The sequence below is a fragment of the Periophthalmus magnuspinnatus genome, chromosome 23, assembly GCF_009829125.3.
Source record: "Periophthalmus magnuspinnatus isolate fPerMag1 chromosome 23, fPerMag1.2.pri, whole genome shotgun sequence".
Taxonomy (NCBI): Eukaryota; Metazoa; Chordata; class Actinopteri; order Gobiiformes; family Gobiidae; genus Periophthalmus; species Periophthalmus magnuspinnatus.
In genome coordinates this window covers 20244366-20263551 of record NC_047148.1, presented here as the reverse complement: position 1 = coordinate 20263551, position 19186 = coordinate 20244366, and the positions used below count along the sequence as shown (strand labels likewise).

The following is a 19186-nucleotide window of genomic DNA, read 5'->3' as shown; positions in this document are numbered from 1 at the left end:
CATTTCTTTTGGAGCTGCACAGAAAAAGATGTGTAATTGTAACTTTTCTACTGGGGTGGTCTGTTATTTGTATCACCTTGTAGCATTAAACTTATCTATACAGTGGTCCCTCGTTTTGTTCTGAAAATAAGCCGCAATAGGTGAAATCTGAAGTATCAGCTTTATTTTTTACAATTACTCTATATGTTTTTTGCTGTAAAACCCCTCACCACACACTTTATACACTTTTCTCACACAGGCATTAACATTTTCTCACATTTCTCTCTTGTTTAAACACTTCGTAGGCGCCTTTGTCGGTGCAGAACGTTTCAGAATCAGAAGAATCAGAAGAAGAATCAGAAGAAGAATCAGAAGACTTTTATTGCCATTGCCGGTGAACACAACTCACAAACTAGGGACTTTTTTCGGTGATAAGTGCAACATAAAACACTGAATAATAATATAGAAGTTAAAAAAAGATATGCATAAAAATAAAATAGTCTAGAGCAGGGGTGTCCAAACTATGGCCCGGGGGCTAAATGCGGCCCTCAGACCAATTTTTATTGGCCCTAAACCGGCCCAATTGATCATAAGCTGAACTTTTAACAGCAAATTAAACTATTTCTACCAACATAACGTCAAAACCCACATTGCAGCATGATACAGACCTAAAATTAATGTGTTTCAAGCTTTATTAATACACAGCGGCTCTGTCAAAGCTGCGTATAAAGCACCGCACTGCACTCCACAATAAAAAAAGTTTTGACACCTCTGGTCTAGAGGTAAATATATAAAAACACAACAACAACATCAGAACAACAGTGCAAACATGACTTATTAAGGTGACCGGTGTTATAAAGTGTCCATTTTAGTGCAGATTTTCTAAAGTGTCAATGGTACAGATATTAAAGAGGATGAGGTCCCACCGAGACATTGTGGGTTTTATTGGGGAGACACAGCACGGAGGAGACTGATGGACAATGGTCTACAGTCCCTTAGCCAATCAGGACGCAGAACACGACGCATGTTCATATGGTGTAAAAAAAACATGCAAAATTACACAAAAAAGGTGAAACTCGATATAGCGAGGGACAACTCTAGCGCATTTATCCAGTTACAGGTGTTTTTACTGTTCAAACTGCTTGCCTTCATGGAGATACATAAGTTTAAAGCCATAATATCGAACATTCCAGGCAAAGAAAAGCTACACAGTGCATCTTTAAGCGTGTCTGCAGATGTGAGTAGTCTGCATTTATACGTCCTGGACTAAACTTGTCTCGTAAGATCCATATGTCTAAGAACAAAGCCCGTATGGTGGACTGCTGACTTGGTGGCTTCACTGCATTAATATCTAACACACAATCTTATTATTTATGCCTCTGGATCTGTGGGCACGTCCGCACGCCATTTTTAACCCCACTGATCTCTCCTCTGCGGACCTTCATCGCAGCGTCAAGTGAATAATTTATACTCGAGGAATTTTCTCGCGCCGCGGAGATAAAGGGTGTCGTTGTCGTCGCTAGCACAATAAGACATGTCTGGATTTATATAGAGTCTGTGTGATATGCTCTTTGCGATGACCGACGGAGGCTGATAGGGGAGGATGTAGAGAGAAAAGCTCTTTGTCCCAGAGTTCAGATGAAACCCACGGCCAAAAGGTTCACAGTAATGTCCCAAATTCCACTGGTTCACTCCAAAATGACTGTGTGTGTTCACCGAATCGCTGACGTTTGAAAGTGTGCGATGAAAGAGACACATTTTTATTTTGTGTATTGTTTTTGCGGGGCCTGGGTTTTCTCTTTTAATGCAAATTTTATGATGATTATTTACGTATTGCACTTTGAATGACTTTGTGGTCTGATTGTGCTACAAATAAACTTGCCTTGTCTTATGTTTTTGTCATAGTTTGAGATATTTTTAAAGAACTGTGTCTAGAATAGATGCTGCATTGTGTTTACTGCCAGGTTGATGTTGTGTGTAAAGTCCTTTTCCTGTTTATCCCCAGCGCTGCTCGCCTGTGCCCTGTGCTTCAACGTGGATGAGAAGAATGGCATGTCATTCACTGGAGGTTCACTGGAGGACATGTTCGGTTACACTGTCCAGCAGTTTGAGAACAGCGAGGGGAAATGGTGAGTAAAGAGCCCCTGTGCTTGTTTGTGTTATATACGCACATGTAAGCGGAACATTACACACAATTATTGCAAATCTAATCAAATCTTAATGACATCAGTAAACGTTTTTGCTGGTCTTGTAAAAAAAAAAAACTGTCCCGAAATGCCCTGACGAAGACATTGTGAGTTGAAAGCTGATATTTTGCAAGGTTATGTTTGATGTATGACAGTAAAAATATGAAGATAATGTGAAAGAAAAGAAAAATTCTAATTTGTCAACTGGATAAAAAGGTGTAGGAGTGAAGACGTTTGGCTGCTTCTTCAGTTCTGGTCGGATTACTGCTTTACACTGATTTATATCTGTCTGAAGGGAGGAGCTAACTACAGTGACACTAAAACTGATTGTTTACAGTTTCTATTTATAGGCCAGGTCTAATGAGCTTCAGACAGATATAATACATTGTCCAGCAGTAATCTGACCAGAACTGAAGGAACGGCGTGAATGAGCAGCAAAATGTCTTCATTCTAAAAGCTATTACAGACAAGATAACGTGAACTAGAAGTGGGTGAAATTTTATTGTTTTAATTTATTGTTTATTTTTTATTTTTTTAAAATATTATTATTTTTTATTTTTATTTGATTTATTTTATTTTATTTTATTTTATTTTATTGTTTTATTTTTTATTTTATTTTATTTTATTTTTATTTTTATTTTTATTTTTATTTTTATTTTTATTTTATTTTATTTTATTTTATTTTTATTTTTATTTTTATTTATTTTTTATTTTATTTTATTTTTATTTTATTTATTTATTTATTTATTTATTTATTTTTTTGTAGTCTCCTGATAGTTGATTTTCAGACAAGCGTGAAATGAGTGCAAAATTACCAACAGAAGTGCTGAATTATTACTTTACACCTTTATTTGCAAGATTACAATACACTTATCTGCTCTTTTTTGCAGCATTTTTTATTAGAAATTTAACAAATCTTCAAAACAGTATCCACAGTATTAGCCATAATTCAATAATCTGTCCAACTCTAACATGAGCTACTGGTCACATGGTAAAAAGTCACATTTTTATACAGCGTTTTTCCACCTTCAAGACACTCAAAGCGCTTTACATAAAGGAATCACACTGCGCAGACACTGGGGGTGAGGTGGGTTAAGTGTCTTGCCCAAGGACACAACAACAGTATTCATCTGTGGGATCTGACCTCTCTACCAGTGATTTTTATGTTGAGAGCAGGATTTGTACTGCCAACCTTTTGGATCAGGGAGCTAATGTTGCCCCTATTATAAAATATACTGTTGTAACAATAAACTCATTGGACGGCACATTATAACTCAGTTCAATTCATCTTTTTCCAGATTCATGGCCCATTTTTAAACAAGAACAGTGACAAAATAAACAGTAAACATTTATATTTTAGAAAGAACCGCACCAGATTCACACAAGATTGCACTGAATCTTATATTTCTGAGTGACATTATTATTTAATTTCAGGCTTATTCAGCTGCAATTAAAACTGTAAATTAAAGTTCGTGTAGCGTAGTAACAACTCTGTCGCACTAGTCCGTCAAAAACCCTCCAAAATTACCCGTAAAGCGTCATTTTAATCCACCTGCAGCTTTTGGAGACGAACTCAGATAGATGTTACTTTGTTCAGTTGCTGTTTGCGTTTATAATAACAAATTTCAAACATGGCGCTGCTTTACTTTTTTTACTGTGATGGTAAATGCCAGCTGTGTGTCCATCGAGGGCTTGTACGTTTACGACTTGACCCGTTCGTCTTAAAATTAGACACTAGAGTATCCACATCCCAGACATGTAAACGCGTCGACACCGGACACATGGGGATTCGTGTTATACAGGGTTAGGAACTTTACACTTTAAAACACACGCACTTCAAAAGCCCGCTGTTAAATCGTATTCGAGGAGGACCACTGTCTCTTCGCGTCACGTTGACCACAGTTTGACACTTTTACTTGTTTTGTTCTTTACTACCTCCAGATGTCGTTCCCACATGGCTCTACCTGCACTAATAACCTTATCAAGCTCATATGAGATCAGTTATAGTCACCCACTCACCGTCTGTCTGCAAAATCAGCTGGAAACCCAAGCTTAAATCTACCTGCTCCAGATAAGGACGGTGCTTTTCCAGGAAGTAAAAGTATGACCCATGCACTTAAAGTTGATAAAGTCTAGAAATTACTTTTTTTTTTGGGGCGAGAGATGAAAAAAGATACCTAAAGGACAGGAAAAGGGGTAGCCGTATATAACCGGAGATGTGATGTTGCTGTGGGGAAATAATGAACAGATAGAGGTGATGTAAAACTCCAGCCTCTATAACTAGAAAGTGGCTGATGGATCACAGATGTCCGCCCCCACGACCCCGCCCTCCACCCCCGCGAAGCCCCTCGGTCTCAGCGTAGTACTAAAAAATAGATAAATGATGTGAAAATGCGGTGCATATGTAGTGGGTTCATCTTCTACATGTCGTACATTTTTACACGAGTTTACGCTTAAAGAATAAAACGCTATTAGTTACAGATACAGATGTGGGTTTTTTCATGGCCGATACTGATGACAGTTGTTTAGAATATGGAGAAACCGACTTCAGTTAAGCTCTGGTGATATTTTTGGGCCAATACGTTGGCTTGATTTTGAGGATTTTCGCCAAATTATGCGCTTTTAATTTACGACAAGCTCATCTACAGTCTCCTTTTAACACAAACCTTCAACAGAGCAGTGCAGTCACGTTTTGAGCAGCCATCTTTTTGCATTTAAGTGTTGAAATAAAGCTTTGTCTGAGTACGCTTCTTTTAACGACTGACAGGAGCAAAGGACCAAAGAGAAAGAACTCGGGGAACATTTTTAACCGTGTTTATTTACGAGATTCAACGTGCAAATGAAGGTAGATCGATCAGTGAGTTGAGAGCGGAGTGTTTGCCGTCGTCCAGGGGTAGAGCGGGAGTAGCAGAGTCTGAGACGAGGTGAACTGTACCCGTAGTGAAGGGCTGGGTCGGAGACAGAGGAGCTGAGCGGGATCTGGTGAGGAGCAAAAAAAAGAGTCAAAAAGCGCAAAAAAAACATGAACTGAGCCAAGCAGAGTTGTACCACAAAGTGCAGCTGATTGCAGATTACGTCCAGGTATGTAAAGGAGGAGCTCAAAATCTCCGCCCAGCTCCAGGCTCCGATACAGAAATGAGGGGGGAAAATTGTGCAAAAATGGCAGGACAGACTGGGATCATGACAACTCTATAAGCAGCAGATCAGCCGAAACAAAATATCGGCCTGAGCTGAAGATTTAAGGCCGATTCGATAGTGCAAATATCAACTCTAAAGAAAGTCCCGCTTGAGTTAGCCTGTGCAGCGAGCTAAAATGTCAAAATAATTAAGCTCTTGTGCAAAAACGCGAACATCATCGTAAAAAGTGAAGACTAGTTTAACTGTTCAGTCACTCCCAGAACTCCAGATACTTAAATCCATGTGTTTCCTTTCTGCTGCAGTCCGTATAAGTCTTATTAATTAACTAAACGACTACAGCCCTCGTCCTGGGGCCTCGTTCACCTCACGAATATGGTTTTATATAATAATGTAACAAAAGCAGCAGTGGTATTATATTGTCATTAGTTTTGGTGGAAAGTGTTTTGCAATTTCTCAATAAAAGAGAAAAGTTACTTCCCTCGTAAGGCGTAGCAAGGGAATAACACTGATTGAGCTGTTGTGGGGTAAATATAGCAACAATACCACTCAGAACTAGATAAGAGCTGGGTGTATATAGACTTTTAATGTGTAAATCTTTAATAGTCATTTCAAGTTTTAGCGTTGGGTATAAATTATTGTCCTGTGATGCCCGGTGTAGTTTTCCTGCGTCGCTGTTGTTGACCAGGGCCCATTACAGCTGAGGAATGTTAATAAGCGCGAGTGTTTGGAGGAGGCACATCACCGCCTGTTTTTAGCACACATTTGAGTGACACTTTGGAGAAGCTCATGTGTACATAGTCATGGACAGGCTGCAGTTGTGAATGTTAGCATATGTAGCCTATTTTGCCTATCACGGTGCCCTTGGTACTCCAAAGTCTTGGGAAAGTTAGAAGATAGAACGATAGTCACTGTGCAAAGATTATCAGGACTTGCGCTAATGTTTGTCGTAGCATTAGCCTGAGCTCATGATTCCATAGATTGACTTGAATTAATGATAAAGCTGTAATATTTCACAGTGAGAAGGAATAGATAAATGAAAACTTTAGATTTTTAGATTTTTTTTGATTATTTGGATTAACCATATTTTGAATGCATGCTTTTATTATTATTTATTTATTTATTTATTTATTTATTTATTTATTTATTTATTTATTTATTTATTTATTTATTTATTTATTTATTTTATTTTTTTTTATTATTACTTATCAAAGCAAGTCTCTATAGTTTGTCAAGTCTGTTCACTGACAATTGGAACTGAACTAACTGTAGTGCAATGGGAAAACATAATTACACCGCCTGGCCAAAAAAAAAGTCAGCACCAAAAAAAATAAAAGGTCACACACTCTAATATTTGGTTGTTCCACCTTTAGTTTTGATTACGTCACACATTCACTGTGGCATTATTTCGATTTCGCTTCTGCAACGTCACAACATTTATTTCCATCCAGTGTTGCATTCATTTTCCACCCAGATCTTGCATTGATGCTGGTCGAGTCTGACGCTGCACAAAGCTTCTCCAGCGCATCCCAAAGATTCTCAATGGGGTTAAGGTCTGGACTCTGTGGTGGACAATCCATGAGTGAAAATGACGTCTCATGCTCCTGATCCACTCTGTCACAATTTGAGCCTGATGAATCCTGGCATTGTCATCTTGGAATACGCCCGTGCCATCAGGGAAGAAAATAATAAGAATAAAAACCTGGTCATTCAGTATATTCAAGTGTCAGCTGACCTCATTGTTGCTGAACCTAGACCGGACCAACTGCAGGATTCTCGTACCTATTATTTGCTTAGTTAAATCCAGACCGTGACTTTTTTTTTGTCCAGGCAGCGTATATAGAATAATGAAATCTATTTAAACCAGGCAATTGTGGCGACCGTGTATTTTATATAACTTAAACGGGCTAATTAAACCTGTTTTAATCAAGTGTGGTTGAGGTTACTCGAGTTCCAGCCAACAACTCCATTAACCGTGTTTTTGCTTGTTACAAAATTCATGTGGATATTTCCTTTTCCAGGATTTTAATTGGGTCGCCGTTGTCGGGACAGCCAGCCAGGCGCACAGGAGACGTCTACAAGTGCCCCGTTCAGGAAGGAGAAAATAAATGTATCAAGCTAGAATTACCAAGTAAGTCAAGCTTTTCACTGTACGTGTTTGTGCGTAACATTTCATAATTTGTCATTTAGTTTGAGGAAGTGGGGCTCAACTCAACAGGAAGTGAGTCCAATAAACAAGGCTTTTATAATTATATTTTAATTAAGAAGATAAACACGTGTCCAGCCAGTCACTGTCTCCACTGCTTCTGTCTACGTTTGTTTCAACAAATCTGCCCGTTTGCGTTTCGCCCGCTCGCTGTGATTTTCAAATGAATACTTGTCAGCGAGAACGTTTACATCTCGGTCCTATCAGCGAGTAGGAGTGACCGTTCCTCTGCGTAATGAGCGCTTACAGTAAGGCCTTAAAACAGCAGTTAGCAGTTCTTTGTTGTTATCTGGGATGAGTCAGATAGAAGAGCTCAAATCTTATAACGTCAAGTTTAGTCTGCACAAGCTCCACTGGGAGTATCTTAAGCCTGGCAGCTGGAGCCAGAGATCCCAGAGAACAACAGGGAGGGGCAGCCATGAAGACGGCCACATTACCATCACAGAACACGGACACGAAGCGAAGGCCTGAGTCAGCACCTGTGTCACCTACAAACGCACACAACATCACTATTTAACGAGACGTGCGTAATCAGGCGACCCTTTTTTCCTCAGTCTAATTATGTTTTATTTGCACACTTACTCAACTAAAGCAGTTGCCACAGGCCACAATGGATCGAGTGAAATCTGTGGTAATTATTTAGCAATTGTAGGTTGTATTTCGCCCAAAACCATTACAACGCTCAATGAGAGTTTCGTAATATGCGTGAACACAGTTAATCCAAAATTAAATCTGACATTTTTTAAGATCTGTGGCAAATGAAATAGGCAAAGCAAGTTTATTTGTATAGCACGCAAAGTAAGTGAAGTAAAGACAGTAAAATCACAAAACAAACATAACAAAACATAAATAATCATCCTAAAATTCACATTAAAACTGAAAAGTGGAGAATAAAAACTTTTCAGGCATATGCGCAGCTAAAAAGAACAGTTTGGAGCGTGGATTTAGACATTAAACATATAATTTTGTCATTATTTTTTGCTTTCTTTGGTGAAACTTTATAATAATCCACCCTTGAAGCATGAACAGACCTAAATAATAATGATAATAATAGTTTAATAAGAAGTAGGAGTTACTAAGCGCTTAATAAACGCTTTGTTCATCATGAAGTAAGTCTTTCTTTATGTTTTATTAAGGCTAATGGTGTAGTTGTTATAAAGATGCACCATTTCTTGGCCTCTACTGAAGTTCGCATGACAGAAATTCAGATTGTCCATCCAACCAAAACACGGTTCATTTGCAGACAGGAGCCGTTTTGCGATGTAATCTCCGAGGTCTCTTTAAGGCAACGAGAATAGTCAGATATATTAGATTTGTTCAGCTTCTTAGGGGAGTTTTACCGAGGACAAGGCGCGTATTATCTGCAGCTCGGTCAAAGCAGAGTTCTGTCTGGGTTCATCATAAACCGCCAATTTCCCACCGTGTCTCCATGTTGTACGGAGAACTGCATATTTGGCGTGCATACAGCGGCTTAAATTAGGGGCATTCAAGTGAGAAAAGGACTTTCCTTAAAACAATTCAAAGTGTGAGAAGTGCGGTCGCGAGGAAGTAGGTGATAAGATATGTCCTGGCTGCGTAGTATGTACATCCCACAGCCTAAAAACAATGCAAACACTTTAGATTTACAGTGTTTTTTCTTTATTTTTAGCAAAAACTGAAGTCATAACTCGCGTCTAATTGAAATCAATGACAGTTGAACATCTGGGGATCCACTCGGGGGTTTATTCAGAGCGTGGTTAAAATTAAAGTGTCATGTGATGTTGCAATCTCACCATTCCTCGCTGCTCTTGGGAAAGTAAGAAATGCAGTTCATATTTGAATGTATGTGATTTAACTCCGTCTTCTCCTTTGGGAAACAAACACAAACTCATCCAGCCGTGGTTCCTCTGTCCCCGGGTTTATTTTCTGTTTATTCATCCATATTTTTTATTGTAGAAAACACAACAGTTCCCAACCTAAACGAAGTCAAAGAGAACATGACCATGGGAACCACACTAGTGACCAATCCCAACGGAGGATTTCTGGTAGGTTGGAATTTGCGCTTTGAAAAAATAAATGCACTTGAATTGATATTTTCCATGCCAATAACAAAAGAAGAAGCAGAGCGTGAGTATTTTTAGTGTTTGCTGGACCTTTGGACTTGGCTTTTCCCACTGTGGTTATGAGAAAGTACTGTACATGTGAACTCTCTGTTGCATAATTGTATGAAGCATGTACGTGTGGGCCAAAACAGTGTTATTGTTGCAATCTCATGAAACTGTCATTAATTAAAAGTGACAGGAGGAGCTGAGACGCTTTTTACTTTTCCTATAATGTGACTTATTGCCTCATTTCAGAATAAATGTATTTAAATTGTGTGCAGCTGTGTATAGCGGATCTTTCAGCGCTACGGGACTGTTTATGCCATTACTTCATTACTTTACACATTAACACATCACAATTACAAAAACAAACATGTTGGACAATTACAGAAACCACAACAGTGCCAGTCTGTAATAAAGCAAACAATTTCCATAACGCTCTTGTTGCAATCGAAGCCAAACAGAGGAAATTAAAACTTATGCTTCACTCAGGACATGTGCTTTACGCTTATAGCTCAAAAATGTAAAAATGTATAAAGAAAAAGTTATTATTTGTTACTTCAGATGCAGTGTGGACACTTCAAAGGGTCTGTTTCTTACATATACAGTTGCATCTATGTATATATTTGTATTTCCTGTGTCTGCAGGCATGTGGGCCTCAGTACGGGTACATGTGCGGGCAGCAGCAGTACATCTCAGGTGTTTGCGCCAACGTCAGCTCTTCCTTCCAGATTCTGAGCTCCATTGCCCCCGGTGTGCAAGGTAAAACATCAGTGACAGCCCGCTAATCACAGCAGCAGCAGCAGGATGTGACGTCCGGAGCGTAAATGAAGCGTCTCAGGAATAGGAGATTACGATCTTGTCAGCTAGCTCCACCCAAAGACCCCACGACGTGACTCTTCTCTGTGTAGTGCAAAAGATTAGAGCCTTCTTCGTTCTCGTTAATGTAAACTTACGCGTGACCCCAGCCCGCCGTGGTGGTGCTCCGCGATATGCCCAAGTTTGGAGACAGTTTACTGGGGCTGCTCTGTGTTTCCCTGGAAGGAAACAGCGCAGAGAGCAGCCCAGTGTAAACAGTCTATGCCTCTGCTGTCTTTTCTTTCTCACATTCCTGTTATCATCCATGGATCATCCCAACAGCGCGCTCACATGTTTGTAAATGTTTGAAGAAAATCTCAAAATAGAAGTAGAATAAATGACAGGAGAATAAATCCAAATGCTTAAAAAGTTGCTAGTTTTTAACATTTTTGACCTAACAAATTACCCCAAACATAATAAACATTTTAACTACGCTGTTTTATCATGACATTAATCAGTTTTGTTTGATTTCAGAGTGCGCTAAAGAGTTGGATATTGTAATTGTCTTGGATGGATCGAATAGTATCTACCCCTGGTCGAGTATAACGGAATTTCTAGTGCGCTTCCTTTCAAACATAGCCATCGGACCAAAACTTTCACAAGTAAGTTCTTTAATTTTTACAGCCAGACTTTAAATATCCTGCGTTATTATGAATGAGGTTGACATAATGACTGAAAACTGCGCCTTAAGTGAATTCACTGATTCAAGTCGGCTGCGTTTCTGTCTGCTTGTGTTAGAGCAGTGTGCAGAGTGGTTAGGTTTTATTATGGTTACATTGATCGTCTTGGAGCGTTTGCAGTTTTCCAGAGGGCAAGGCTGGAAAACTGTCTCACTGCTGATTCTGGTGGTTGTAAGTCACATCTTCCATGGGTGCCCAGTCGCTCTGCGCACTTTGTTAAGTACATTTATACATATCCCAACAGACGCACCCACATCCTCTGCACAATGTCAGAACAGGCGTGGACCGTGAAGCATCGACACGAGGGAGAAACGGAAAAGTCAATGACATTTCTAATTTTGTTCTGTTTAATAATAAGGATAAAATTGTGTGTTTTTGCAGGTGGGCATTGTGTCTTATGGTGAGACAGTGACTCACAACGTCAACCTGAGTCAGTTTGACAACACTGCAGACCTGGTGGACTTTGTCAAAGAGCTTCCTCAGCAAACAGGCTTCAAGACCATGACTTTTCTGGGTATTGACACGGCCAGGTAATTAACGCCAGACTGTGTTACTCCACTTGGTATGTTTAAAACCCTAACCAACAGTTTAACACACCTCTTTGTGGTCAGGCTGTTGGGTCGGCTTTTAGGCGAGGGAGGCTTTTAAAAGGGTTGTGGTAGTAAGAGTTAGTGCTATAAACACAATTTCTTAGTATTTACTCCCATTAACAAAGAGCAAATGAATATAATTATGAACATATTATAACATATTCTTAAAAAAACTTTGATCCAACATTTGCAAAACAGTTTTTTTTCAACAGCAGAAAAAAGCAGCATTAGAAAAAAGGCAGATTTAAAATAGATCGATTAGAAATTCAAATACTCTTTAGCCAAATAACAATAATAAGAGACTAAAACAAAAACTGCTGTACCTGTTAGGAAGGAGGCGTTTATGCCCGAGCGCGGGGCTCGACCTGGAGTTAAGAAAGTCATGGTGACTGTGACGGACGGAGAGTCACATGACTTCTACAACATGAAGACGGTGATCGCAGACTGTCAAGACGACGACATCGAGAGGTTTGGCATCGCTGTAAGTACAATCTAAATCTTGTTAGTTTATCCAATTGTAAAGCCACTTTCTAAAATGAAGACTTATTGCTCAATAGTACAACCTTTTATAGTAATTTGATTGTCTGTGTAGGTGCTGGGAGACTACAATCGACAGAACAAAAGTTCAGAAGAAGTACAGAAGTTTATTAAGGAAATTGAATCAATCTCTAGTGAACCATTACATGACCATTTCTTCAATGTATCAGATGAGTTTGCTCTTCTGAGCATCGTGGACGCTCTGGGAAGCAGGATATTTGCATTGGAGGGTACATACAAATACATATTTATAACCTTAACTATGTTGTAATAATGCTCATGTTTATAATCTAAACTATGTTGTAATAATGCTCATGTTTATAACCTTAACTATGTTGTAATAATGCTCATGTTTATAATCTAAACTATGTTGTAATAATGCTCATGTATGTTCACCTCATTCTTCAGCTACAACTGGCAATTTCACCTCCTCCTTTGAGATGGAGATGTCTCAAACTGGCTTCAGCGCTCACACGTCTAAAGTAAGTGACGTGAAGTGAACACATACTGTACTACCCAGGCAAGACATACAACTTTCTTACTGCATTCTTAAGAGAAATTCAGTATTTCTTAGCTTGAATGTTATTTCAAGGTGAGACTTTCAGGTTGTATTTTAGAGCCTCCAGTTTTTACAGGAAATATAAACATAGCATTATCTACACTGCAGCACTTCATCAAAGCCGAGCAGCAAATGTCTCTGTACATTTGTGTGAAGGGAATATTTAATTGTTCATTTATGGATGTGATACTTACATCATATAGATCCACTGGTGAGAAAGTTGCTTTGGATAATTCTCTGGTGCAGACAGAACACCACATTATTATCTCTGGTCCGTATTGGGCCCTTGGTGATTCATTTCGCTCGTTTGTAGACAGAGAGGCTCCCTGTGCTGCTGCTGTGCACTGGTCTAGTGGCATGAGAGGTTCAGTGATGGAAACAGACACACGGGAGCAGAGGTTGAATCACATGCTTGTTTAGACACACTTCCTGCCCCTGATTCATGTTTGGAAGCTATTGTTGAGTTACAGCTACTGCTACACTCATTCAACACTAGACACAACACAATAAATCTACTACAACAGAGGAAGTAACTCCACGCAATTTACTTTGACTAATGAACAATGTCATATCCTCTGTGCCCCTCCTCTTCCGTGTAGATAATAATGACAAATATTTTGGTTAAATTGTGTGTTTCGTATCTTATTACTTCAGCGGTTATTGTAGTTTCAGTTCAAAATGTGTGATTGTGCTCTCTGTTGTGTATGTGTAACCCCCACAGGACGGTGTGCTGCTCGGTGCGGTCGGAGCCTATGACTGGAACGGGACAGTTGTGATGCAAACTTCTAAAGGATCCATAGTTCCCGGGAAAAATAGTTTCTACAACGCAGAGACCGAGGCAGGATATGAGCAGCTGGCTGGATACATCGGTAGGCTCAACTCTGAACTCCAGCTCGAAATTCTCAGACATTTCTAAAGCAAAAAAGTGAGATGACCAGCTAAATCTTCCATTAAATTAGAAATATAATGTGATGTTCTCATTCACTCATAAGAGACTGAAACTTTTGGAGAGCTATAAAACATTTACAGCAAAATTATCTTTATCAACATGTCACTGCTGTGTATTTAAACTCAGGCCTATCCCAGTTTTCATCCAAAGGTGGAAAACACTCAAAACACTTTTCATGCGCAGAAACTGAACACACATTTGCACATGTTGATTTCTTTGTCCTTAGGGTATGATGTCCAGTCAGCCTCCACCCCTGATGGTGTCCTCTACATCACTGGAGCCCCTCGCTACAACCACACGGGGCGGGTTGTCATATACCGTTTGGATATGGACAATAACATTGACGTCTCACAGATCCTCAGGGGAGAACAGGTCAGCAACATGACAGAACTGTGTTTTGTTTTTTGTGTTACTGAAGTGTTGTTATTGTTGTATTCATTTTATAGGTAATAAAAGAGTTCTCCCAGGGTTTCCATACAATCGCCTCATCAACATTGTCCAAATGTCTTCAGTAGCATAACTAACTATCTTGTAGCACAGCCAATAAATCTTCAAACTTCCATTTGGCTTCTATCTTTCCAAGGTCAAGTCGAGAAATACTTGGCTTACATGCAAGTTTACTCATATTTACTTGTTTTATTGTTTTACACTTGGTGTACTTCCTGAGCCCCACACAATCAGCTCCTTCTCCCTTGTTGTAACCTCTAAGTGATGATTGAATCATTTTTGCTCAACAGATTGGGTCGTATTTTGGCAGCGTCCTACAGACAGTGGATGTAGACAAAGACTCCTTCACTGATCTTCTGTTAGTTGGAGCTCCAATGTACATGGGCAGTGAAAAAGACGAGCAGGGTCAAGTGTATGTTTACAAGATCAATGAGGTAATTCTGAATAATTGAATAATGTTTGTAATGTTATAAATGAGGTCGCTCATGTTTTCTCTTTGCTCAATAACAGGATGGCCGCTTTGAGTATGAATTCACTTTAAAACCCATAAATCAGTCATGTTGTACTGCCCACTCAGACGCTTGCACCAATAAAAATGAACCTTGCGGGGCTCGATTTGGTACGGCCATTGCCGCAGTATCAGATCTCAACTTGGATGGATTTAATGATGTAGCCATTGGGGCACCTCTAGAAAATGACCACAAAGGGGCTGTGTATATTTATCATGGTGAGGGGGCCACGCTGAAGGAGAAATATGTTCAGGTAAGGGTCAGAATAAGAGTCAAATATAATAAGATGAATATGCTTTAAGTATTTGTGGTCTTTCAGAGAATTCCTGCAGGCGGAGATGGTGACAAAATCAAGTTTTTTGGTCAGTCTATTCATGGAGTCATGGATCTTAATGGAGATGGAATCACTGATGTTACCATTGGAGGCCTTGGGGGAGTGTCTCTGTTCTGGTGAGTAACATCACAGTAAAATACATTTACTCCCAAAATAGTACATTCCTTTAGTGAAAAAACGGAATATTAAGCATCCGGTTTTCCATTGTCCAAGTTGGGTTTGGACAGCTGTTCCTGTCCCTTTGGGCTTGTAGGCTGGAGAGGAACAGCTTCCTAATGATCGCTCCCTTAAAGCCTTTGCTAGATTGTTGGAGACAGACCTCAAGACATCAGCCCACAAAGTTTTCAAACATCAGCCCACATGTTGTGATTTAGAGTCCCAGGCCTCCCCTCTCCCACAGACTCTTCTTGCCAAAGCTGTGTGAAAACTGCATCTCCCATGAGGCTTAGAGCTGAAATGCATTTGGCAAGAAATTGCAAGTGTGTGATTGTGAATCTCACTATTTGAGAGAAAAAGATATACATTAAATACACCCACTCCTCATGACTGTGGGAAAATGGAGATGTAGTGTAGTTTTGTGCGCCTGGATAAAGTTAAGTGAGTCTGCACCATGTTGACAAGTTTATTGAAAATTGACAGGTCCAGAGATGTGGCAGAGCTTCATGCCAACATGACCTTTGACCCTCCTAAAATTCGACTTCAGCAAGCTCAGTATCAATGTGAACATAACGGTCGCAAATCAGTGTGTGTAAAAACACAAGTGTGTTTTGTCTACACAATCAAATCTGATAACAAGGACAACAAAGTGGACAATGGTGAGTGACAGAACAGGATCACTGTCATTTTGTCTTTGTGTTTCTAATGTGTATTTTTGTGTTTTGTGTAACAGAGATGTTCTATAATCTGACGGTTGACGCTCTCCGGGCCAAAGCCAGGGCCTCGTTTCTCGATAAAGAGGGTAAAAGTGACCGGAGGATTAGACGCAATTTCACCATTAGTGACGGAGAAAGAAAATGTCTAGAGGAGACTTTTATGATGTCGGCAAGTACCATTTAATGAGGTCTCAGCTTGTTTAGTCTGACTCTGGCAGTTTGGCAACAGCAGTACTTGACTTGACTGACAAATTCAAAAGAAATGAACGATCAGAAATGAATACAAACTTAAAGCTTTTTGGCCAGTTGCCAGTTGCAGTGTTAAAGCCGTGGGGACTTGCAGGTTTGTAACATCACAGTAAAAGTAATATCAGGATCAAAACTTGTTAAATGTGACCCTGTACTGCAGTTATGATCTGTTTGTCAGCATTTGGAACGTGTAAAGTAGTGCAAGTTCCTATTCTAGCCACTCAAAATGGTAATGCATTTTTCTGATTAGCAGTACTGGGACTCCAGAGGGAGTAACTAATCAGTGGGAACAGCTGCTGTTCAGTGTGGCCTCCATGAATACCTGCTCTGTTCAAAAACATTTATCAGGGTAGTTTTATCTGACAAAGATTTAGTACTTGCCAGTTCTGGTGTCAACACTGAACTAAACCAAATGGGGAGACACAACAATAAGGCCGAGTTCCCACTGCACACAAACCTGTGTATACATTGACTGGACTGGTTTTAATGCTGTACTTCCCAGAGATTTTTAATAACACCTCATTGTCATTATTTTGTCTTAATCAGGCCAGACTGGATTTCAGGGACCCTCTGATGGTGTCTCTGGATTTTGGACTGGTTAATGAAGACAAGGGACCAGTATTGGATGAAAGTCTTCCTCGTTCTATCAACAAAACAGTGAGTTTGCTAATATTTCACTGATAATTATGTTTTGTTATAGTTGTATACAGTTATTTGTGCATACATACATAAATTCCCACTACATGTGAACATGCAACAGCTGACGCTCATCAGTCAACACTTCTTTGGGCAGCGTTAGTGTTCAGCCCCATCTGGCATTAAAGTCTTCCCACACTCCTCCAGGCATAGTTAACTAACAAGATGTTTGTGTAATCCATTTAAATTATAGCTGTGAGAGTGATGTTCCCTGATAAGGTGGAAAAATATCTCAGTGTTTACATGAGAACAAAGCTCTGACAAACAACACAGTTTAAGCATTATAACCTGTCAAAATTTAGTAGAAGTGACTTGAATTATGCAGTGCAGAACAAGGAGCTATAGCAAAGTCTGTTTTTGTTATTGAAAGGAAGAGAAGGGGACGCAGAGCTAAAGGAAGTCATCAAACGGAAGCTTGCATTTTTTTCTTATTGAGACATTGTGCTGTACGTGATATTCAAGACTCTCAAGTGTTAGACGAGTTGTTTAGTCCTATGGGAGATAACAGAGATAACAGAGAAAGAAAACAACATTAGGCATTAGAGCGATCTGAAGGTCATCATTTCTTTCAAATCTACAAGACACAACTATTATTTTATGTTTTATCTTTCAGATCCCTTTAGTGGACTGTGGGAGTGACGAGAGGTGCATCACTGATCTGTCACTCAAAGCAGAGCCAAGTGTAAAAACGTAAGTCATGTGGTATTACTGTCAAGGTTGCAGTTTTCTTTTTAGACTTGTCCTCCTATTAAATTTGGTACTTTACTGCCCCCCTCAGGTGGAGTGTGTCCATTACATAATGTGTTACTATTTGTTTTTTCCAGAATGGTCATCAAGGCAAACAAGGAGAGGATAGACGTGAAAATCAACATTAAAAACTCCAAAGATAATGCATACAACACAAAACTCATGGTCAGCTTCACACCAAACATTAATTATGTTAAAGTTGAGGTAAGAGAATCACACTGCTCTTTATCTGGTTCATTTAAGCTCGATTATAAGTTGTATTTTTGTAGCCTGAAAAAGACTGCTCTTTGAACAACACAAAAGTGGAGTGTGCTGTTGGATACCCCTTTTTGGGAAGCAATGTGGAGGTTGGAAACACATTTTCTTTTACTCCACCAAGTGTATTCCAGTCCAGTGGTATATTTTTGAAATGCATGTTTAAATTTCTACTAGGAAAACCTGGAAGTGAAGTTTGAGGTGAATCCAGCACATATTCAAAACGAAATCCAAATCAATGTGACAGCAACGAGGTAATAGACGTGATGCTTTGTAAGAATTACTTTCCAAACTTGTTATAAAACATGTTTTGTTTTTGTCTCAGTGACAGTGAAGAGTTAGAATCGACCTTATATGACAACTCAGCGTACTTTTCAATCCCTGTGCAGTATGAAGCTGGACTTATTTTCTCTGTGTGAGTAAACGTAACAATGACCATGTTCAGAAAACAAATAAATAAAAGCTGTTTGGTTTACTGTAAGGGGCATCGACACAACTGTAACTGCTCGATGTGCCTGGATTGATGCCTCAGGGACATAGAAAGTTGTGCTTTATTCTTATTTCTTCAAACAATCTTTTTTTTTAAAAGTTTGACTGATCACACGTTGCTGTCTGTATGTGCAGGTGGCCCGTTGATGAACATATCATTGTTAAAGAGGGTGAACAGTTTGCAGCCGTGTTCAATGACACCAGAATGATTGGGGAGGAGATCAACATCACATATACAGTGAGTCGTCCCAATGGATTATTTTTGGACCATAAGAGAAAATAAATGTGTCAGTAACTAATTATAACGTTTAGGTGGAAAAAACTGGTGATATTAAAACTCCAGAACTTGATCTGAGAGTGACCTACCCTCGCCTGTCTCCAATGAGCAACAACTTATTGTACTTGACTGATATCAAAACCAGCTCGAAGGTACAAACTATTGTTGCTTTTGAGAAAATATTTTGTCGAAATGCCTGCCTCATATTTGGTCACTTTGTTTTCTTTAAAGGTTAAGTGTAACGCTGCAGAGCTGATCAACCCCGAGAAGCTTAACCCAAACAGTGTAAAACCAAACCCTAAAAAAGAAACTCTGGGAAACTTTGTGGTGGTAAGTTTACCTGTAGAAATAAGACTTTGGTTAATATTTGTGTTTATTACTTTTTTTTTCTTCACAGAGCTGTAAAAACCTGCCGTGTGCATCTTTTATTTGTGCCATTCCAGAGGCAAAAACAAGTCAAGTCAATGTAACTTTCAGAGTTTGGAAACCTACGTTCATCACGGTTTGTTAAACAGTTGATCTAATACGACACTTCATGACGATTACTTACA

The 19186-nt window shown here is 39.3% G+C and overlaps 1 protein-coding gene across 1 annotated transcript in view; it reads left to right on the top strand.

Moving 5' to 3' along the window:
- Nucleotides 1-19186, top strand: part of itga1 (integrin, alpha 1) — a 35091-nt gene that overhangs the window by 13644 nt on the left and 2261 nt on the right. Inside the window, exons 2-27 of the mRNA XM_033989942.2 lie at nt 1985-2108; nt 7322-7431; nt 9442-9530; nt 10235-10349; nt 10920-11047; nt 11507-11655; nt 12046-12196; nt 12308-12482; nt 12661-12734; nt 13533-13680; nt 13987-14132; nt 14498-14641; nt 14718-14969; nt 15036-15166; nt 15690-15865; nt 15940-16091; nt 16718-16828; nt 17481-17557; nt 17692-17818; nt 17884-17961; nt 18047-18123; nt 18195-18284; nt 18494-18596; nt 18671-18787; nt 18867-18965; nt 19033-19137. Of these exons, the coding sequence (XP_033845833.1) occupies nt 1985-2108; nt 7322-7431; nt 9442-9530; nt 10235-10349; nt 10920-11047; nt 11507-11655; nt 12046-12196; nt 12308-12482; nt 12661-12734; nt 13533-13680; nt 13987-14132; nt 14498-14641; nt 14718-14969; nt 15036-15166; nt 15690-15865; nt 15940-16091; nt 16718-16828; nt 17481-17557; nt 17692-17818; nt 17884-17961; nt 18047-18123; nt 18195-18284; nt 18494-18596; nt 18671-18787; nt 18867-18965; nt 19033-19137 (3248 nt within the window). The remainder of the gene's footprint in view (nt 1-1984; nt 2109-7321; nt 7432-9441; nt 9531-10234; nt 10350-10919; nt 11048-11506; nt 11656-12045; nt 12197-12307; nt 12483-12660; nt 12735-13532; nt 13681-13986; nt 14133-14497; nt 14642-14717; nt 14970-15035; nt 15167-15689; nt 15866-15939; nt 16092-16717; nt 16829-17480; nt 17558-17691; nt 17819-17883; nt 17962-18046; nt 18124-18194; nt 18285-18493; nt 18597-18670; nt 18788-18866; nt 18966-19032; nt 19138-19186) is intronic.